Here is a 23788-nt window from a genome sequence, read left to right on the forward strand (position 1 = left end):
TCTTCCCATGCATATCCAGAGATGAGAGGTTCGAAAAGCCCAAAAGGAGAGATACAGGGTCCACCCTAATTTCCGTCCCTAAAATTTCTGTCAGGGTATTTGCCACTTTAGTCCAGTATCTGCGGATTTTCTGACAAGTCCACAGACAATGTACAAGAGTACCCACCTCTATTTTGCATTTAGGACACATTGGAGATGCTCCTGCCTTAAATTTTGCCAGTCGAGCCGGAGCTATATGGGCCCTATGAAGTATCTTTAGTTGGATAGCCTGAGTTCTGTTACAGATAGCAATTCTTCTAGCATTTTCCCAAATGTCATTCCACATATCCTCAGAGATTTCTAGCCCCAAGTCCTGCTCCCATGTTTTAAGCAGGTCATCCATGTCTCCTGAGACTCCATCATGTAGCAAATGGTATATAGTACTAACGGAGGATGCCCCCGCTGGTCGTAAGACATTACGTTCTCTGTCTGATTTATAAAGACTATCTATTAATGTAGTCTTCCTCTGTATATAATCTCGAACTTGGAAGCAAAAAACATATCAATTCTTGTGTGACATTTATGTGGATTAGAGTAGAAAGAAAAATCTCTACCCTGTGGATGGAGACATCTCCATACATCTACCAATCCTAATTCTTTATTCAGGTCCGCCAGTTGTCTAGATCTGGGAGATACTCCAGCGGCACTCTTGGGAATCCTGTCTATTTCCGGATCCATAATACAATTAAAGTCTCCCCCTATAATTGTATGACGGGCACCAAAGGCCATCAGTTTTAAAAAAGCTTCCGTTATGAATTTAAAGGGGTGTGCCGGGGGGCAGTATACATTTAAGATCCCATATTCCTCTCCATTTATGAGGGCTTTAATCAAAATATATCGTCCAGATTCGTCTTTTATCTGATTTAGAATTTTCAAAGGGAAGTTCTTCCGGACAAGGATAACGACTCCCCTGCTTTTTGAATTAAAAGAGGAAAAAAAGGCCTGATCAAATCCGCCCTGTCGTAATTTTAAGTGTTCTTTATCCGACAGGTGTGTCTCCTGTAGGAGAGCTATATCAACTCTCTCCTTCTTAAGATTTGATAATATTTTCTTCCTTTTAACTGGCGAATTACTCCCCCTGACATTCCAGGTGCACCACTTAACCGACTGTTCAGCCATAATCATCTGGACAGATCCGAGACCCCTCGGGAGGGAAAACCCTATCTAGAACATCCCGAGCATGGAGCATACAAGATTTACAAAAGTAAAGACTCTCTGATACACTCAAAACAATATAACAAAAAACTCTTTCTAAGGATAAAAAATATAAAACATTCCGAATTGGAGATTTTCTCCCTTGTTCCCAGGGAGCGTCACTTCCTCTCCCACAGTCCATCTTACCCTCTTCCAACCAGTGCCCCACCCTTGACCCAGGTGTTCCTCAATAAAATGAGGAGAATTCAAATATAATATAAAGCTAGAGTTAACAGTGAACACCCCACCCCCACCCACACCCACATCTAAATATATTTGGGAATATTAATACCATATATAACTATAAGATTACAATCTCAACATGTAATACTTAAATATAATACCACAAAATAACAGGGGAAAGAAAAACAACCCCGCTCCTAAAAACAGAAGTAAAATAGACTAAGGTAACCACCTCTCCCCATCAACATTAACCAAACGCCCCAACATATATATATATACATACACACATAGGGGGAAAGATAAGAAAAGATGAAGGGATGTAAACCAAAATAATGGGAAAGGCAGACCAGCATCCACAATCTCTTACAGTTTATTTAAGAGAGTCCAAGAATTCCTTAGCCTTCTCCGGTGATCCGAAGTTATATATGGATCCTTCGTGGCTAAGGCGTAGCGTCGCTGGATATCGTAAGGAGTACTGGATATTTAAGTCCCTTAAACGCTTCTTCGCCTCATCGAATGCCTTCCTCTTTCGGACCAAAGCTGGGGAGAAGTCCTGGAACAGCATGATCCTGGATCCTTTGTGGGTCATAGCTTGGGGATCTTTTCCCAGATTTCTTGAGGCTTCCAGGAGCATCTGCCTCTCCCTATAGCTCTGCAGCTGGAACAGGACCAGGCGTGGGCGCTGGGTTGAGCCGGGCCCACGTACTGTGACCCGGTAGGCCCATTCCACCCTTACCCGGCCTGATCCATTATGCAGATTTAAAAGTTGTGGCAGCCAATGCTCTAAGAATGCTGTCAGCTGACCTCCCTCTTCCTGCTCGGGCAGGCCCAACAACCGAATATTTTTTCTACGACATCGATTTTCGAGGTCATCAATGTGGTTTTCTAGGTTCTGGACTCGATTCTCGAGAAAACGGATGTGGTTGGCTGTTGATTTTATCCCAGTCTCTGAGGCTGCGGCCTTCGACTCCACCTCTCTGACTCGGCACTCCAGTTCCTGAATGTCTCTGCCCTGCTTCTGCAGCTCGGCTGATAGTGCTTCTCTGCTCTGCCGAGACTCATCGATAAAAGCATCAATCTTCGCCTCCCACCTGGCAAACATCTCCTCAAAGCTCATCTTCGTTGGTAAATCTCCTGAAGTAGCTGAAGATACCTTTGTTGCAGATGAAGAGGGAGAGGGTGGGGGAGGGGTCCCTGCTTTCTTAGAGCCGCCTGTTCCCTTCCCTTTACTCATTTTCCAGCTAGTATTAGACTATTTAAATGTACTAATAGGTAACTATTTAAGGTTAACAACTATTATAAATGGTTTAGTGAGTGTGGTGGGGGTGGATAGCCCACTTTTCCCAAGTTTTGGGTAGAGCACTGTGGACTCAGTCTTGCTGGGTCGCCGCCATCTTGGATCCCCAACTTTGTAGGGTTAACCAGCCACTATATCTCAAAACTGGCACCAACTGTACATCTATCTACTATTTTAGTGAGGAGGTCAAATTAGACAAAACTTCTTAGTGTACAGCAAGGAGCAGATGTGCAGGCTTGCCGTATGATTACACAAATTTTGTAACAAAATGCGAAATGTAAAGGAAAGGCAGCAAAATATCCTACAGCATCTTCTGACTATCACAAATGGGGAATAAAACACTGAGTGGCTATGAAAGAAAAGAGCTTCAAAGGACAAATTGGGTGTCAAAACAGGGTACAAATGCCCTCTCCGCATCTGTCAATGCTTTGTTTCCCTTCAAAAAAGATATTGACTAAGCTGCATCTAATAGCTGCTTATGCTCTCTGAGTCAATTTTATGTGGTTTTCCATTAAATTTCAGCATACACTAACTGGGAGATCACATGGAATAAAATTTCTTTAATCCTGGAATTATTGTCAAAACACATAAATGTGCCAGGTCACATTTTTGAATATGTGTGAGCTGGAAGAAAATCCTGAAGAAGAACATTGTGTCACAGATTTTGAAGACAGAAAACAATCCTTGTGTTTTGGTGAACATTGAGGGGCTTTTTCCCAAAACGTTGATTTTCCTGCTCCTCGGATGCTGCCTGACCTGCTGTGCTTTTTCAGCACCACTCTATCTAGACTCTGGTTTCCAGCAGCTGCAGTCCTTGTTTTTACCCTTTTGGTGAACATTTCTGACTTCAGAACCTTTGCCATATATGAGAGGTGTCAACATGACTAGCAGTAGCTTGAGGGATAGTAAGAGCTATATACCCACATAGCCCTTAAGTATAATGATTGGTTCATGCTAAGTTATCTGAACTCAACCCGGATTGAATCGGGGGAAAAAGCTGACAACAAGCATTTCATACGTGTTGCAAGCAGTAGAGCTGAAATTTACAGAAGATGAAAGACCAGCTAGGAAAGCATGGCAATAGTTAAGTTGAGACGCATCCAAAGTTTAGATTAGGATTTCTGCAGCAAATGGGCTCAAGGCTATTATTTTGAGCAAAGAACAGCAATCACTACACTCATCTCTCATTGTTTGTGTGGTGAAGCTCTTCAGATGTCTTGAGGTTATTTCAATTTAAGTACAATTAATTTATTGCTGACTTTTATTAATATTTTTATATGAAAACAAAACCCTGCCAGATCATTGTGACATTTTACATTTATTTGAGAAGCTGAATTATTTTTGTGTTATGAAATTATTAAAAAAAAGCTAAAAATGGTAAATGTCAAATAAAGTGACATTTGCAATTTTATTTAAGATCATTTAGATTTCTTGTAGGGAAACTTTAGAATTTTTGTGCCTTATTAAAATAACATGCCATTTCTCCAGAATTGAATACATTTCCATTTGGGCGTGAACTCAAGACACATCAAGCATTCCCAGATCAGACAATATGATGCTTTTGTTATCCTTCTTTAGACATATACTTGAAACTCCAAAATGCATTGTTAATTCCAATGTTCTGATATGTTTTTCTCCCCCCACCCCCTCCACCCATTTACCCTACCAGACATCTATGGAGTACCTATAGATTATGTTGTCACTTTGTGCTATATCAGGCAATGTTGTGATGTGATATTATTCTCAAAGGAAACTGTTGAAATTGCTAAAATTAGTTTTATGAACATTTCTTGTATGCTATTAATGTATTTCAAATTCTGATGAGGAGTAAAGTTCCTCTTTAATAAGGCTTATCATGGGTTATCCACTTTGGTAAAGAAAAAAGACCAAGAAGATAGAGTCACAGAGATGTACAGCATGGAAGCAGACCCTTTAGCCCAACCCGTCAATGCTGACCAGATATCCCAACCCAATCGAGTCCCACCTGCCAGCACCTGGCCCATATCCCTCCAAACCCCTCCTATTCATATAATATTTCTTAAATGGCAAGACATTGGGAAATGGAGTCGAAAGGGACCTGGATGTTCTTCATGAATCATTGATACTTGGAATTCAAATGCAATAAGTAATAATGAAGGAAAATGGTATGTTTGCTTTCATTACAAGGAGATTTGAATATAGATTTCTAGCTGCAATTGTGTAGAGCCTTAATGGAGACACACTTGGAGTGCTTTGTATAGTTTTAGCCTCCTAATCCAATGAAGGCTTTATTTGCCAGAGAGTGAGCTCTACTAAGATTCACCAGATTACTTTTTCATAATGTAGGATTGTCCTAGGAGGAGAGATTGACAACACTGGGCCTACATTCTCAGTTTTGAAGAATGAAAGGTGATTGCATTGAAACATAGAAAATTCTTACAAGGCTGGGCAGGGTGAATACAGGTAGGTTGTTTCCCCTGTCTGTTGAAAATGTAATATAATTTCACAATAAGCAGTGGGCCATTAAAAACTAAGATTAGGAGGAATTTCTTTACCCAGAGGGCTTTGGAAGTTCAATCATCGAGGATGGTCAAGATAAAAATTGATAGATTTTTGGAGACTAATAGCAGGCTATTTCAACTGTAGTTTAAAAAAAAACACTAAAAAGAGAAAACAGAACATAACACTTGATAGCCTGGTAGTGACATGATCTAGTTGAAGAAGAGATACAAAAGAGAAAGATCCCCGCCTCAGGCGACTGACTGTGTGGAGTTTGCACATTCTCCCCGTGTCTGCGTGGGTTTCCTCCGGGTGCTCCGGTTTCCTCCCACAGTCCAAAGATGTGCAGGCCAGGTGAATTGGCCGTGCTAAATTGCTCGTAGTGTTAGGTGAAGGGGTAAATGTAGTGGAATGGGTCTGGGTGGGTTGCGCTTCGGCGGGTCGGTGTGGACTTGTTGGGCCGAAGGGCCTGTTTCCACACTGCAAGTAATCTAATCTAATCTAATCTAATCTAAACTTGACATTTTGGAACAAAGTTCAGGGAAGCAATGATGTGAGAATAATATTGAATAAGACTGAGACCTTGGATTGAGACAAATATGTTTTCTTTCACATTTTATAACCTGCTTCAGCATTATTCTCAGGTCATGTAGAATATGCAGGTGACTTAGTCTTTTTACATTAATTCATCAGACATGATCATTCGGGTTGGTTTTTATGCAAATTTGAAGGTAAATTCATCAGCGATGCCAGACATATGTTTTAGAGAATGTATTCAAAGCTGTATTATTGTTGGACTGTTAATCCACAGACCCAGACAGCGTTCTTGGAACCCAAGTTTGAAACCTGCCACAGTAAAACTAGAATTCAATAAAAGTTTGGAATTAGGAGTCTAATGACAACCATGAAACCAATTATTGGGGGAAAACCCATCTGGTTCACTACTGTCCTTTAGGGAAGGAAACTGCTTTCCTTACCAGGTCTAGTCTACATATGACCACAGAGCTGCAGAAATATGGTTGCCTCTTAAATTGTCCCCTGGAAATTAGGGGTGGACAATAAATGCTTGCCTGGGCAGCAATGCCATCATCTGAAAAACTGGATAATCTGACTCTTGAGCAAAGACCAATTATCTGGTTATTATTCAGCAGCCTGTCAGGTATCAGTAAAATATAACTCTCCAATGGACAGAAGAAGCCAGTGTTGAGCTGCCTTCTCAAACTGCTAGAGTCTTTTGGTGTAGGTAATCCCACAATACTGTTTAGGAGAGAATTCCAGGCTTTTGACCCAGTGAGTCTGAAGGAGAAGTGGCAAGTTTCCAAATCAGGATGGTGAGTGGCTTGGAGGGGGTGGTTCACAGGGTGCTGTTCCATGCATCTGCTACCCTTCTGTTTTTATAATTCATTCATGGGATATGTGAGTCACTGGCTGGGCTAGTAATTTTTGTTGACCTTGTCCTTCTAGATGGTAGTGGTCATGGGTTAAACAGTGTAAAAGGGAAACAATTTTATCTAGTATGGAAAAAAAATGCTGATTAGTTAGGCCAGTCATGACATTGTCCCTTTTTCAAACCTCTTTTCGAGTATTATTTCTGATAAGTACAAGACAAAAAGCTTCAACTTTTTGTCTCCTTTCTTTTCCAACTTTCATAACACTTTCAAGGTAACTGCCTGGGGCACACCACCTGGCATTCTGGTAGCAGTGGGATTCAAACCCATGACTGAATAAGGACAAGTAATTAAGTCTAGTATCTTAGACCATTTGGCCACACTAACACACAATTTGACCTGGAAAAAGGGTACCAAGGATGTTAGCAGGATTGGAGGGTTTGATCTCCAGGGAAAGGCTGGGGCATTTTATGCCTGGAGTGTCAGAGGGAGGTTTATAAAATAGTGAGGGGCATGAATAGGGTGAATAGTCAAGGTCTTTTCCCCAGGATAGGGCAGTCCAAAATTAGAGGGCATAGGTATAAGGTGAGAAGGAAAGGATTTAAATGGGACTGAAGGGGCAAAGTTTTCATTCAAAGGGTGGTGCGTGTCTCGAATAACTGCCAGAGGAAGTGGTGAAGGCTGGTACAATTATGATATTTAAATGGCATCTGGATGGGTATATGAATAGGAAGGGTTTAGAGCGATATGAGTCAAATGGGACTAAATTAATTTAGTATATCTGGTCGGCATTGAAGAGTTGGATCTCGGGTTCTGTTTTCGTGCTTTGCATCTCTATGACCTTTCAACAACGTTTACATTTTGTAAGGTTTTTTTATTGAAATTGTCCGTGACCCTTCTTTTCTCTTCGAATGATCTCTGTTATCACATTGTGAGAAATCATGATTGAAGCAGGAGGGAGAGAATGTGACCAGACCGGCGGGCACTTCCACTCAGCTGCACAATCCATAGGAGGATGTCTTGAGGGCTGGCTGCGATCCCACAATGCATCGGGTTTCTAACATGGCGGCGTGTGAATAGGCCCTATCTCCAGAGCGGGGTGGGGGACGGGACGGTTCGGTTCCTTCCTTTGAACCAAGATGCCGAAAGTGGTGTCTCGCAGTGTGGTGTGTTCCGACACCCGGGACCGCGAGGAATACGACGATGGCGAGAAACCCCTACATGTTTATTACTGTCTGTGCGGACAGATGGTGCTGGTCCTTGGTAAGCAAACTCGACAGGCCCTGAAGCCTCGGGCTCAAGTACTGAGTCCTTCCGGCTGAGCATGTCCCTCGCCAGGGCGTGTGAGATTGGGGTTTTATTGAAACATTTAATGCATGAGTAATGTTCATTTTTCTCGTTTTAGTGTATTTTTAAAAAAAATACTAAAGTTGAAGTTTACAATATTTTATGTTTGAGAGTTCATTAGTGTTATAAGCGAACCAAAATTATTATCGAAGTGAGAATCTGAACGCACGGCCTTGAAGTACAATGGGATGGTGTTTGTACATTTGAAGATGGTGTACAGCAAACTTGGTGAGTGACAGTGGCAGGTCTGACAAGACGTGATGTGGCAGCGTGAGAGTCTGAAATTAAACTAGTAAAATCTGGAAACAGAACAGGCTCATCCTGACCTGAGGGTGGAAATCAAGCTGACATTTTAGAGGGAGAAGGCTTGTCAGAAGTGACGCAAGAAAATAGGGACTGAAAACATCAATTACTGGAGATCATTGTGGGTCAGACAGCATCCATAGAAAGAAAGCAAGCTAACGTTCAGAGTCCAGATGACTCTTCATCAGAATATTTCTTGTTTTCAAAACTGGTTCCAGAATCTGCAGTAATTTGCTCCTACAGGAAAGTGGGGAAACTTCTTTAGGTATGTCAGGCTTTCTCATTTAGTGGCAGAACACTTGTCTCTTTAGTCTGAAGGTTGGGACTGGAAGATAGAATCTGCTCTGATCTATTTTTCTAATCAAAGATGTTGTTACACACCCCTGGAGCATGTGGGACTTGAACCCAGACTTCTTGGTCCAGAAGCCCACCAGAATCTACTCTCTCTAATGAAACATGAGGTGCACCTGTATGCTACAATTAGTTTAGTCCGTTCTTGGCAATTGTTCAAAGGAACTAATAAAGGCTGATTTAGTTTCACCATCTTTAAAAAAAACTCTCTTATTAACTCTCTACATTAAATCCAGAGCCATTGCTAACTCCATTCATGCTTATTTTAATGTCCATTCTAGTTTTATAAGAATGAATAAGGAGATAACTTTTCCACGACAGGAAAGTTAGTAACCAGAGCAAACAAGTTTAACATAATTGGAGAAGAGCCAGAGAGGAGAAGAGAGGTGTTTAATACAGTGAATTATTATGATCTGCCTGAGAGGATGGTAGAAGCAGATTTGATGGCAAGTTTAAAAAATAAATGAATAACGAATTTGTGGGGAGGCAGAGAGTGAGTGAGTGTGACTAACTGGTAGACAGAATGGCTTTTGGACTGACAGCATCATGCTGTTAGTGGAAAATAGCAGTCGTGTCCTGACTGCATAGTAGTAGAATGAAACAACTTGTTTAATCTAGACTCTTAGGTGTTGACAATAAAGGAGGAGGCTATTCACTCCAAAGTGTTCATGCTGGTCAACAAAGATCTGACTCCTCCACTCCTATTTTCCAGCCCTTGGTCCATTGCCTTGCTAGCTATGGCAACCAAGTGAATATCTAAAAACTGCTTAAATGTTACAAGGGTTTCTGATTCGACCACCTTTCCAGGCAGTGAATTTCAGATAGCTGTCATCCATAGGAGGAAAAGAAGTTCTCCTTGATTCCCCTCTTAGCCTTCTACCACTTACCATAAGTCCATGACCCAGTCATTGAAAGTGAAATAAAGTGCCTTCTTAACTATCTTGTTTATGTCCTACATAATCCCATACATCTCTATCAAGTCCTGTCTCAAAATCTGCTGCCACAAGGAAAACAACCCTATCCAATCATTTCTCAGACCATCCAATCCAGACAGCATTCTTGACCATTTCCTCTGCACCTTCTCCAGTGCAGTCACATCCTCCTTATAATGTGCTGATCTTGCTTTTACTTTACCCTCTGTCCGACTTAAGTACAAACTGGAAAAATCTTTAATTTTATTGATTTGGGGCAAACAACCAGACCTCCTTAACTCTCCAAAGCAATTCATTTATTTTTAAAGTTCTAAACCATTAGTTACCTTTTTTTAAGCTGTACTTATCACTTTGAATTAATATCCAATTAAGGAAGCAAATAAGAAATACCAATGAATGACCTGCTTGCTGTCCTGTAACATCACCATTTGATTTTGTTGAAGCAGTTGCACCACCATTCCGACTGTTTCTGGGATTTGTCAACTCTCGCTCTTTTCAATGTTGCTGCCGCTATTCCCAAATCCTACTAATGTCTGCCAGCAGCCTTTCTGGGACCTCTCAGCACTCACTGCTTCTTTTAATCTCACTGCTGCATTCAAGTATCAAACAGGTCTGCCACCAGGCTTTCCACTTCTGGACCCTTGTCTCTATTGATGCTCCCTTAACCTCACTGTCACTCCTCTCGAGACTCACACAGGTCCTTTTCCTAACTGTCTGCCTGTCTGTGAGAGCCTTACTAAACAGACATCATTCTCTGTAATAGAGCAAGAACCAATTCCAGTCAGCTTCAATGAATTCAGCTCTGTCTTTGAATGCCTTTTTTTCTTTTTCAAACATATACTTCAGACATAAAAATATCTTTTCATACATAGTTACTGAAGCAGTTTGATTCTGTACAGTTGCATCAGAAGAAACAAACAAACATTGAAGTTTGACTATCCAGCAAGCAAATCAAAGGCATTTCTTAATTGTACAAGACTATATTTACTTATATTTGAGGCATTCAGAGGCCTGAGAACTGAATTCCAACCCCCCCCCCCCTCCCCCGCCAACCATTTAACTTTGGCATATAAACCTCAGACAGTGCTCTTTCCCCACTGCACCTTAGCAGCAGCTGCCCCTAGTTTTAGTGTGTGCTTCAGCACATAGACATGGACCTTGGAATATGCCAGTCTGCAACATTCAGTTGAGATCAATTCCTTGCTCTAGATGACCAGCAAGTTTTAGGCAGATCAAAGAGTATCTTTTACCAACTTGATGGGTCTCCAGGCATAGTCCATGTTTGTCTTGGTGTGATGATGCTGTTCCTTTAACAAGTTATGCTGGCCTTGACATTTTTTTCAGAGAGGTCATAAAAGCAGTGATTCCACAAGGTCGAGGTTTGAAGGGTTTCAGAGTCAATTTGATTATAGCTAACAGATACTGCCTCAGGCAACAGGCTGTACAAGTTTAAAATAAAACACTTGTACAATGAAAGGGGAGCGGTGAGTTCTCCCAGCTCAGCTTTTCTCTGGTTTGGTTTGGTTTTTAGCAAACAGTTGTTGTGAAGCTGCTGGACCCAAAGTAGCAGGACCATGCTGATCCTCTCTCTTACATCTCTTCTGTAAGAACCTGTATTGGGTTTTTTTTTTAGTTTTTTGTAAAGGGGTGTTTATGGGGATTGTTGCATGTATTTGTAACAGCATCATTAAGTTGGCATAATTTATGGGTTTTCAGACAGGTAAAGTTATTCCATATTCTGTTCTTTTTTGTATGTGTTTCATTTGGTGATCTTGTAAATAGTTTTAATCAAAAACAGAATTTAAGTGGTTGGGCCAGCTGTATCACTCCTGGGGTATCCATCTCACACCTACTTAAAGCGACTAGCAAAGTTAGGATCCGGCCTAGTTCCTTGAAATGGTTTGAGGGGGCCTGGCCTGGTCCATAACACTCTATGGGGTACAGACCATAGAGTACAGACTCCTGCATCATAGAGTTGTGTGGGATAAACCTCAACAAAAACCCACTGCATCCTTTTTCAGACTTGATCCCATCTCATATTCTAGCAGGGATGTGTGACAGTCTCTACCCCACCATGCAGCGCTTTGAGGGCAGTGCGCAGTGGGTGCACAGAGTCCGGGTGTACATGAAGCATCTCGCTGATAGTATCCTCACCACCAGCAAACTAATGCCTTGGTGCTAGTTGGAAAATTCTGGTGATAAGCCATTCTGCTAAATGACCTTGTCAGTCTGCTAAAGGATCAACCCTCTCCTTTTCCTGCAGCGTCTTCAGGATGTTATGTACAGACCTCTTCCTAATGGACCTGTGGTCAAACGTGTTTTTCTTTACAAATTTCACCAGGAAGGACAGGTGATACGGAAGGGTCCAACTAAGCGAAGCATACCATGGAAACGAGGCCAGTCCCATCCTTCGCAACACCGGAGACAGGTAGACTCTTAGTGCTTGCATACTGAGAGTCTATGCACACTTGATACAGTCAAATGCCAAGGTGGCCATCAGGATGAGGGTGGCATTGGGTACAACTCACAAATAAAGCAGGAGAGAATGAGCAGCCCTGCCTGAGTTCAGATTTGATCAGGAAACTTTCTGGTTTTCACTCATTAACTGAGTCCACACTAACGATGTTGGTGTAGATTTTGTTCCCTAAAGGACATTAGTGAACCAGATGGATTTTTCTGCAACAATAGATTCATGGTTATCATTAGACCCTTAATTCACCACCATGGTAGGATTCGAACCCAGGACATTAGCTGAGTTTTTACATTGATAGGTTAGTAATAAAACCACTAGGCCATTGCCTCTCAACGATGTTGGTGTAGAACAGTCAGATCCAATTGCAGATTCCCTCCCCATAGCCCCTTTTGTAAAGCATATCCTATATGTGGGTGTGTGATATCCTGTCAAAGTATAGTGTGAGGCTCTGAGATTCTCCTGCTTGGTATGCCACAGTTGTTGTGGAACTGCTGGACCCAAAGAAGCAGGTCCATGCTGATCCTCCCTCTCTCTTACATCTGTTCTGTAAGAAGCTGTGTTGGATTTTTTTTGTTTTGGTAGGGGTGAATCACTGATCCTAGAGCAGGCTTCACCTGTTTGGCTATGACATTTTTTAATCTGCGTTCAACAGTGAAATTAGTCAGCCATTTCTAATTTTCTCCCCCTCCTCCTTCTGCTTGTGGATGAGGCTAATGATGCCTTTCCTCATGGATTCGCACGTGGTAACTGACTGAAGTATACGCCTCTAACAGGACCTTGTCAGTCAAGTCCCATGGAGCTGAAAGTGGCTTGGCCAGTAAGCTGTTGCTTTGGGGAGTTTTATTCTTTTCTAAGGACTTTAGGGCCTTGGTCAGCTCATCCAGAGGAAGTGGCTGCGGGGGGAACGAGACTGTCACACACCTCCTTCTGGAATGTGCCTATGCAAAGGAAGTCTGGAGAGGAATGCAGTTGTTTGTTGAGGTTCGTCCCAGCAGCTCCATGACGCAGGACTCTGTGCTCTACGGTGTTTCCCCGGGACGTGCACACAGATGAACATCAGCTGTTCCTGGAGGATCATCAACTCGGTGAAGGACGCTCTCTGGGCGGTTCGAAACCTGTTAATCCTCCAGCTGAAGGAGCTGACCCCCACTGAGTGTTGCAGAATGGCACATTCCAAGGTCCAGGACTACGTGTTGAGGGACGTGCTGAAGCTTAGGGCAGCTGCCGTCAAGGCACAGTGGGGAAAGACCACCAGGTAACGTCTGTTGGCTAAAGAAGAACAGGGGGCCCACTCAGTAAGTGGGCTCTGCTGAAGCCTCCGCTAAATATATGGATGGTAAACGTACAGATCTGTATATACGAATGATTAATTCCGATCTCTGTATGTAAAGAAATGCAAGGTGCACCTATGATTGGCACCACCAATTGACAGAAACTCAAAATATTTTATGAATAAAGTATATTTTTGAAATAAAAAAGAGGCTGATCCAGCCTCTCCCAAGTAATGTCATCTAGGACCTCCGTGTTAGAGAACATAAACATTTGGGAGGCTGTGCTGTCTGTGGGCTTTGTGTCATACAGTTTGACGTAATGGGACTTGCTGATTCTCTGAAATGATATTATTGAACCATCTTCTTCCTTGAGGCTGCTGAGCACAGAGCTCTTCCCGTGCACCTTCTGGGAGAAAAAACAAGAGCACATCTCTTCCTGCTCCTTGGTGCAACCCCTGGATTGGATTTTTATCTTGGAGGCTTCCAAGGCAAAGAGCAAGGCTTGCTGTCCCTTCACCTGGAGATCTTCCGTGACTTCAACTCCATCATCTGCAGGAGGAGTGGGTTCTGAATTCTTTTCTGGACTTTAGACAGTTTTCCCCATTGCGCTCTCACCTTCTGAGCAGCTTTGAGAATAAAGAAGTCCTTGATGTTCTCCTTTACTGTTTCCCACCAGTCCGCTGGAGACGCAAAGACGGGCTTCACAGTTCTCCAACCTGCGTAATCCCTTTTGAGCTCCTCAATGTTTTCCAGGGTCAGCAGTTTCACGTTCAACTTCCACATTTCCCTGCCAGCCTGCTGATTATCCTGGTGATAATCGGCCAGCAGGAAGCAGTGATCAGCTTGACATCATTGGATCTGACTGAGAATGTGTGGGACAAAAACAGGAAATTTATCCTTGTGGGTAGACCCGTCTGGCCATGACCTGGTGTACCTACAGTGCGCTACGTCTGCAGGGGTGCTGAAGATGTCATGCAGCTTAGTGATTTAACGTTTCCATGAGAAATTTCAATGTGGCGTCCAGTTTGCTGTCAGCCTGCCAAATTGTGCATATGTGTTGGTGATGAAGTCTTCAGCTCTATTTTTGACTGCCTGTCACAGGTCCTTCTCTTGCCTGCTACTCTTGATAATGCTGACTGATTGATTGTCTCAGGGTCCACGACTTGCCCACTCCTCTTGGTGATACTGACTGCCTCTGTCAGGATCCTCATGGATTGTCCGCATGGCTCCACTGCATCAGTTCAAACTTTTGAGATACTTCACCTTTCCACGATAATTTGAAGTTTAATTGCAGTTGATATTGAAGCATTTGACAAGGCCCCAGTGGTGGGCAGGTCAAGAAGATTAACTCACATGGACTCCATGGTGAGTTGGTAGGTTAGATACAAAATCGGCTTGGTCGTAGCAGAGTTGTGGCGGGCAGTGTTCTTCTGAGTTCTGAGCCGGACCCAAAGCATTAACTATGATTTCTTTTCACAAATGCTGCCAGACCAATTGAGCTTTTCCAGCAGCTTCTGTTCTTGTTTCTATCGAATAATGAAGGGCGATCTCATTGAAACTTACGGTACAGGTAGAAGATCCTTTATCTGAAATGCTCGGGACCAGCTGTTTTATGGAATTTGGAATTTTTTGGTTTTCAGAATAAGTGACAGTTTAATGGTGAAATTTTTAAAAATCTTACCAGAGAAGCAGACTGCTAAGTAAGGACGTGCTTGGCCCTCCCCCGCCCCCCCCCAAACGCCACTACATTGCATCTGAGTGACGTGTATCGGTGTCGACTTGGGGGTGTTCACCGAGAAACCCAAGGCCAATCCTTGCTTGGCCACGCCCCCCACGTCGCATCTGAGTGACACGCGTTGAGTGGGTGTCGACTTGGGTTAACTGTTTGCTTGCCAAACAACCTTGTTAATGAGAAAAAAATCTTCACAAAAATTCTTTGGATTTCACAGCTTTTCGGTTTTTGGATGTTTGGATAAAGGATCTTTTACCTGTATATGGAAAGGCTTGAATTGAGTAGACATGCAGAAGCGGGAGAAGCTGGTGCTCAAGGTCACAACCTCCGAGTGGAAGGATGACCCTTTCCAACTGAGATGAGGAGGAATTTCTTCTGTTAGAGGATGGTGAATCTGTGGAACTCATGGTTGCAGAGGGCTGTGGAGGCCAAGTCATTGAGTGTATTTAATACAGCGGTAGATAGGTTATTGATAAGGTAGATCATCAAAGGTTGTGGGGAGAAAGTAGGGGAATGGGGTTGAGAAACATACCAGCCATGATCGAATAGTGGAGCAGACCCAATGGCCATAGAGTCATAGAAATGTACAGCATGGAAACAGACCCTTCGGTCCAACCCGTCCATGCTGACCAGATATCCCAACCCAATCTAGTCCCACCTGCCAGCACCCGGCCCATATCCTTCCAAACCCTTTCTATTCATATACCCATCCAAATGCCTCTTAAATGTCACAATTGCACCAGCCTCCACCACATCCTCTGGCAGCTCATTCCATGCACGTACCACCCTCTGCGTGAAAAAGTTGCCCCTTAGGTCTGTTTTATATCTTTCCCCTCTCACCCTAAACCTATGCCCTCTAGTTCTGGACTCCCAAACCCCAGGGATAAGACTTTGTCTATTTATCCTATCCATGCCCCTCATAATTTTGTAAACCTCTATAAGATCACCCCTCAGCCTCCGACGTTCCAGGGAAAACAGACCCAACCCATTCAGCCTCTCCCTGTAGCTCAGATCCTCCAACCCTGGCAACATCCTTGTAAATCTTTTCTGAACCCTTTCAAGTTTCACCAAATCTTACCGATAGGCAGGAGACCAGAATTGCATGTAATATTCCAACAGTGGCCTAACCAATGTCCTGTACAGCCGCAACATGACCTTCCAACTCCTGTACTCAATACTCTGACCAATAAAGAAAAGTATACCAAATGCCGCCTTCACTATCCTATCTACCTGCGACTCCACTTTCAAGGAGCTATGAACCTGCACTCCCAAGTCTCTTTGTTCAGCAACACTCCCTAGGACCTTACCATTAAGTGTATAAGTCCTTCTAAGATTTGCTTTCCCAAATGCAGCACCTCGCATTTATCTGAATTGAACTCCATCTGCCACTTCTCAGCCCATTGGCTCATCTGGTCCAGATCCTGTTGTAATCTGAGGTAACCCTCTTCGCTGTCCACTACACCTCTAATTTCAAATTGTCTAATTCTGCTCCTATGCCTTATGGTCTTATAAGAAGGTGTTTGGCACGCTTGACTTCATTGGTTAGGACATTGCATGTAAAAGTTGGCAAGTCATGTTGCAGCTGTATAAAGCTTTAATTAGGTTACATTTGGAGAATTGTGTGTAGTTCTGATTGTCACACTATAAAAAATGTGGAGGTTTTGAAGAGGATCTTGCCTGGATTGAAGTATATTAGTTATAAGGAGAAGTTGGACAAGCCTGGATTGTTTTCGCCAGAGTATCGAAGGCTGAGGGGAGACCTGATAGATGTATATATAGTTGAGAGGCATAGGATGAATACTCAGAATCTTTTTCCCAGAGTGGAAATATCAGATACTAAGGACTTAGGTTAAGGTGAGAGGCACAGTGTTTAAAGGAGATGTGCAAGGCAGGTTTTTTAGACCGAGAGTAGTAGTGCCTGCAACAGGCTGCCCAGGGAGATGGTAGAAGCAGACTTGATTGCAGTGTTTCAGACGCATTTAGACAGATACTTGAACAGGCAGGAAATGTGAATGAATCAAAAAATTCCAGAAAATTAGTCAAGCATGATTTCCCCTTCATAAATCCATGCTGACTCTGACCTATCCTGTTACTACTATCCAGATGTGTCGGAATTTCATCCTTTATAATTGACTCCAGCATCTTTCCCACCACTGAGGTCAGACTAACTGGTCTATAATTCCCTGCTTTCTCTCTCCCTCCTTTCTTAAAAAGTGGGAAAACATTAGCCACCCGTCAATCCACAGGAACTGATCCTGAATCTATAGAACATTAGAAAATGATCACCAATGCATCCATGATTTCTAGAGCCATCTCCTTCAGTACCCTGGGATGTAGACCATCAGGTCCTGGGGACTTATCAGCCTTCAGACCTAACAGTCTCTCCAACACCATTTCCTGGCAAATATAAATTCCCTTCAGTTCAGGCACTAACAACAGTGGAGCTCAGAATGTGGCTTATTTAGGTTTGCTAAAAGCAAGGCACTTTCACAATCGGGGAAAAAAAAGAAACTGGATGCTAGAAATCTGAAACAAAAGCAAAAGTTATTGGAGAAACTTGGCAGGTCTAGAATCATATGTGGTGAAAAGGCAGAGTCAGCATTTTGGATCCAGTGACCCTTCTTCAATTCCAGTTCTGCTTTCTCCCCAAAGATACATTCATAATCTGGTACCAATTCTCTGCAAACAAAAGTAATATGTTCAAGCCTTGTGGTTTCTTTTGAATTACTCAGAAGCATGGGGAGACTGAAGTTCCCTAATGCTTTCTGTCTCATTAAATCATCGCCAATTATCATCCTTTTCTCCTGTCATATGAATTGTTGTGAAAGTTTGAAATGTGGCATTCTTGCATTCTTCATGGTCACTGCAAGATAAGCTTTGGTAGCGTATCAGTCTTTTCAGTATTCAACAAGTTCTGTACTACCAAGTGATGGAGAAAGTTTATTTTTTTTACCCAATACTTTCAAAATACAAGGCCTTAATAATGTTTGATAACATGAAAACAAAATTAATTCTTTGAGTGCGGAAATGTTAGTTGTTGACTGCAGATGCAAAGTAAATCGAAGAAACACCATGCTCAACAGCAAACTATTAATATTCTGTCTGTAGCGCATTAGTTATCTCTTCAGTCCAGCAGGTTTTAATCTGCTTTTGTGAAAATTCCACAAGTAGAGCTTATAGTATTTTTTTCTAAAGCAGCTATAGCTTCAGTAGAGATTTAATTTAATAAATAACTAACTGTGAAGGGATCTTTATTTTCCAGCTGCTTTATGATTTGCTATTGCGTTTCAATTAATTTCAATGCAATGTGATCTGGTGGAACCTTGCAGCATGCCCCAGCAAGGGGCTCTGGTAGCCTGAGATCCCTTTTCTTATATAGTGAGGGCATCATTGATCACCCTGATGCCATTTCAATTTCAGTGAAGTAAAGATTCAGTTTAATGCAGATGGACATCACCTTTTCCTTCTAAAAACTCTGCAACTTGTGGCCAGGTTCACTGGGTGCCTTAACAGAGCTGAGGATCTGGCCAAACATTTTCTGCTCCCACACTGGAAGTCTGTTGAGAGAGCAGGGATCACGAGTGATTAGAAACAGTGCTTGAGCCTCATGTACATCTAAGTGCTATTTTTGCTGTGTTTATTTTAATTTGTTCATGGGATGTAGGCATTGTTGGCTAGACCAGCATTTATTGACAATCTCTAATTGCCCAGACTCAGTTCAGAGTTAATCACATTGCTGTGGGTCTGGAGCCAGATTTAAGATTGATGGGTATGAGCAGCAGTTTCCTTCCCTAACGAACATTATTGAACCAGATGAATTTTTCCTGACGATTGATAGTGGTTTCATGGGCGGCACGGTGGCACAGTGGTTAGCACTGCTGTCTCACAGCGCCTGAGACCTGGGTTCAATTCCTGACTCAGGCGACTGACTGTGTGGAGTTTGCACGTTCTCCCCGTGTCTGCGTGGGTTTCCTCCGGGTGCTCCGGTTTCCTCCCACAGTCCAAAGATGTGCAGGTCAGGTGAATTGGCCTTGCTAAATTGTCCGTAGTGTTAGGTAGGGGTATGGGTTGGTTGCGCTTCGGCGGGTCGGTGTGGACTTGTTGGGCTGAAGGGCCTGTTTCCACACTGTAAGTAATCTAATCTAATCTAATTAGACTTTCAGTTCAACATCTTTTGTCATTGGTGTGATTCGAACCCAGGCCGCCAGAATGTTACCTGGGTCTCTGGATTCATAGTCTAGCGATTATCACTGAGCCATCGCCCTCCCCACTGTCATGCTTTTCTGTATGATTCCTGTGCTTGCAACTGCAGTGGAGCAGGTGGCTGATCTCGTTGCCTTTTTGGCTGGGATGACATTCTCAGCCATCCACCACCACCCTCAGTTTTGGAGGGCGCCCACATGTTGAGGGTCTGCTTAATAGGTGCCGCACCCTCGTTGGTACCATGACTACTGGAGATGTTGAGGCCCCTGGGGTTAGGTTCCACATTTACACTGAAGGCACTGGAGAGGATGCAGTGAAGATCTACAAAGTTGAAGTCAAAAATTTGTGCAAATGCATATCAAAAATGGATTGATAGGCTCAGTCTCTGCTCTCTGTAGCAAAAAGAAGGCTGAGGGGTGCCTGAAATTGTGAAAGTTTTGATTGAGTGGATCCATTTTGCCTTGTGGCCATAGCATAATTGGGGGATAGCAAACATAAGATAGTCAATGAGAAAGCCAGTAGAGAATACAGAAAGAAGTAATTTGCCCAGAAAATAGTGAGAAGATGAAACTAATTGCCACAGGAAGTGGTTGAGGCAACTAGTTTAAATACATTTAAGCAGAAACTAGGAATCAAATGTCAGAGAAGAAAATGTGGTTACAATAGTAGATTGATGGTTGACAGTGTGGGGTATGAAGGAGCCTATGCAAAACTGGGGTTCTTAGTAATTGGTTGAAAATGTGTTGCTGGTTAAAGCACAGCAGGTTAGGCAGCATCCAAGGAATAGGAAATTCGACGTTTCGGGCATAAGCCCTTCATCAGGAATGAGGAGAGTGTGCCAAGCAGGCTAAGATAAAAGGTAGGGAGGAGGGACTTGGGGGAGGGGCGATGGAGATGTGATAGGTGGAAGGAGGTCAAGGTGAGGGTGATAGGCCGGAGTGGGGTGGGGGCGGAGAGGTCAGGAAGAAGATTGCAGGTTAGGAGGGCAGTGCTGAGTTGAGGGAACCGACTGAGACAAGGTGGGGGGAGGGGAAATGAGCAAACTGGAGAAATCTGAGTTCATCCCTTGTGGTTGGAGGGTTCCCAGGCGGAAGATGAGGCGCTGCTCCTCCAGCCGTCGTGTTGTTATGTTTTGCCGGTGGAGGAGTCCAAGGACCTGCATGTCCTCGGTGGAGTGGGAGGGAGAGTTAAAGTGTTGAGCCACGGGGTGGTTGGGTTGGTTGGTCCGGGCGTCCCTGAGGTGTTCTCTGAAGCGTTCCGCAAGTAAGCGGCCTGTCTCCCCAATATAGAGGAGGCCACATCAGGTGCAGCGGATGCAATAGATGATGTGTGTGGAGGTACAGGTGAACTTGTGGCGGATATGGAAGGATCCCTTGGGGCCTTGGAGGGAAGTGAGGGAGGAGGTGTGGGCGCAAGTTTTACATTTCCTGCGGTTGCAGGGGAAGGTGCTGGGACTGGAGGTTGGGTTGGTGGGGAGTGTGGACCTGACGAGGGAGTCACGAAGGGAGTGGTCTTTGCGGAACGCTGATAGGGGAGGGGAGGGAAATATATCCCTGGTGGTGGGGTCCGTTTGGAGGTGGCGGAAATGACGGCGGATGATACGTTGTATACGGAGGTTGGTGGGGTAGTAGGTGAGAACCAGTGGGGTTCTGTCTTGGTTGCGGTTGGAGGAGCGGAGCTCAAGGGCGGAGGAGCGGGAAGTGGGGGAGATGCTGTGGAGGGCATCGTCGATCACGTTTGGGGGGAATCTGCGGTCCTTGAAGAAGGAGGCCATCTGGGCTGTGCGGTGTTGGAACTGGTCCTCCTGGGAGCAGATGCGGCGGAGACGAAGGAATTGGGAATATGGGATGGAGTTCTTACAGGGGGCAGGGTGGGAGGAGGTGTAGTCCAGATAGCTGTGGGAGTCAGTCGGTTTATAGTAGATGTCTGTGTTGAGTCGGTCACCTGAGATAGAAATAGAAAGGTCTAGGAAGGGGAGGGAGGAGTCTGAGACAGTCCAGGTGAATTTGAGGTCGGGATGGAAGGTGTTGGTAAAGTTGATGAACTGTTCAACCTCCTCGTGGGAGCATGAGGCAGCGCCGATACAGTCATCGATATAGCGGAGGAAAAGGTGGGTGGTGCCAGTGTAGTTGCGGAAGATGGACTGTTCCACATATCCTAGCTCTATGCCAGTTGAAGTCATACCTAATCCCAGGATAGCTCAACAACAAGTTCTTCTGGACAGTGTCCTAGAACCAGGAATCTTCAGCTGCTTCATCGATGACCTTTCCTCCAAAAAGGTCAGAAGTGGGAGTATTCACTAATGATTGTGTAATGTTCAGCACCATTTGCAACTTCTCAGGTACTGAAACAGTCCATGCTTAAATGGAGCAAGACCTGAACAATATTCACGCCTTGCATGGCAAGTGAAATTTGTGCCAATAGTGCCAACCAATGATCTTTGCCAACATGAGAAAATGTAAGCATTTCTCCTTGAAATTCCAGAAGTTATGGATCTGACTTGCCAATTTCCCTTACCTATGTTATTCTGACATGCCAGAGGCTGTTCACCTTGGAGAGCTGCTGTGAATATGCGTAGGGCACGGCATGAGATTTACACCATCTCCCCTGGATTTTCAAGGGCCATTAAGAGCTCATCGGACACTGCCAGAAAAACAACACTTTGATGCAGAGGGTGTGTATGTATGGAATGAGCTGTTAGAGAAAGTGGTGGAGACAATGACAACATTTAAAATGCATTTGGATGGGTATATGAATAGGAAGGGTTTTGAAGGATATAGACCAAATGCTGGCAAATGGGACTAGATTAATTTAGGATATCTGGTTGGCATGGGTGAGTTGGACCAAAAAGTCTGTTTCCATGCTGTGCTGCTCTATGACATTCAATCACTGAATTGCCCGTTGTCAGAAACCTCCAGGTGGTTATCATTGACCAGACGCTAAGCTGAGCTAGCCATATAAATCCTCAAGCACATAACGTGCCTCTTATCTCCCTAAAGCTCATCCATCATCAAGGTACACGTTAGATTATTTCTCAAGTGCCTGGATGAGTGCAGCTCCAACAAAATGCCATTTGAGTTCCATGTAAGCACATCTTTTCGTGATTTTCTTTTTTTTTGGAGCTAATGTACTCCTAAAGTTAGTGACAAATGTCTCGAGCGCAGAAATTTTCTCAGGATGTTGTAAAACCTATTGGGTGGGACTGCAGCTTTGGAATTTTGGCCAAGTTTGTATGCAAAAAATTTGGCTAGGCCTCTGATTTATTACATTTGTTATTCACCAGTATAAACAAACTACTGGCTAGAATTGATTTTGAATTACCCCTTCAAACTTTGGTAGATGTTATTGAATCATACACTCTACTTTAAGATTATGTCACAGTTACACGTAATGGAAACAGACTCCCCAGCTCTGAGTGATATAATTAATTGGTATTGATGGCCATCACTTCAAGCAGTATTCTCCTGAAAGGCCACTCTCAGCAATGTTGTAACTGTCACCTTCATCTAAACTGATGGGTGCCTGCCAGTTTGCTCTGCGTCATTTTCTGAGTTTTAAAAGAGCACTCTGGACAAGAGAGGAAGGTACTGGAATACCCGAGCTCTTAGCGATCTTTTCTCATTTCCTCTATGGATATCAGGAGAGCTTATCTTTTGACCGTGGTATCCTGATTTCTGTGAGTCTAGGGTGTTTGACAGAAGGAGCTAACTACGAATTCCAACCCTTGGCAATCTATGCTTAATAGAACAGCAACTATGCCCAGTGCTACAAGTGGAGGAGAAGTGATCTGCCAGTAACTCCTAGAGTGCAACGGATACCAGTGCTACTGGTAAATAGTGAGGAGGATAACTGGAAACTGCAGGAGGAAATCAAGGGATTGGTCAGCTGGGCAGAGCAATGGGAAATGTTCAACCTAAAAAGGTGTGAGGTAACGCACTTGGGGAGGCCTAACTAGGTAAGGGATTATACAATAAATGGTAGGACCCTAGAAAATACTGAAGACCAGAGGGATCTCATTGTGAATATCCACAGATTCCTGAATGTAGCAGGGCAAGTAAATAAGGTGATTAAGAAAGCATGTGGAATACTTGCCTTTATTCACTGAGGCATTGAATATAAGAGCTAAGAGGCTGTGCTGGAACTGTATAAATTGTTAAGCCATAACTGGAGTACAGCATGTGTTTCTAGAAACACATTATAAATGTAATTGCACTAGAGAGAATGCAAAAACGATTTACCAGCATGCTGCCTGGATTGGATGGCCTGAACTACAAAGAACTATTAAACAGGTTGCGATTGTTTTTCTTCAAGCGGCAAAGGTTGAGAGGGAACCTCCTGGAGATATACAAGATTATGGCTCTATTATGAGGAGCCTGGGGGTGGTAGATAGAAGGCACTTTTTCCATTAGTGGCAGACATTGCTTTAATGTAAGGCAGAAGACTAAGGGGAGAGTTGAGAAGATTTTTTTTTCATTCAGATGGTGAAGTTACTGTTTGAAAGGATGAGTCAGAATCTCTTGTAACATTTTAAGCAAGGTCAGAAGTCACACGACACCAGGTTTTAGTCCGCCAAGTTTATTTCAAATCACAAACTTTC

General features: G+C 43.4%; 1 protein-coding gene across 1 annotated transcript in view; it reads left to right on the plus strand.

The window, feature by feature from the left end:
* The first annotated feature begins 7624 nt into the window (after nucleotides 1-7624).
* The window catches only part of steep1 (STING1 ER exit protein 1), a 56727-nt gene continuing 40563 nt past the window's right edge, over nucleotides 7625-23788 (plus strand). Inside the window, exon 1 of the mRNA XM_060832052.1 lies at nucleotides 7625-7842. Within this exon, the coding sequence (XP_060688035.1) occupies nucleotides 7719-7842 (124 nt within the window). The 5' untranslated portion in view covers nucleotides 7625-7718. The remainder of the gene's footprint in view (nucleotides 7843-23788) is intronic.

The sequence above is a fragment of the Hemiscyllium ocellatum genome, chromosome 11 (genome assembly GCF_020745735.1).
Source record: "Hemiscyllium ocellatum isolate sHemOce1 chromosome 11, sHemOce1.pat.X.cur, whole genome shotgun sequence".
Classification (NCBI taxonomy): Eukaryota; Metazoa; Chordata; class Chondrichthyes; order Orectolobiformes; family Hemiscylliidae; genus Hemiscyllium; species Hemiscyllium ocellatum.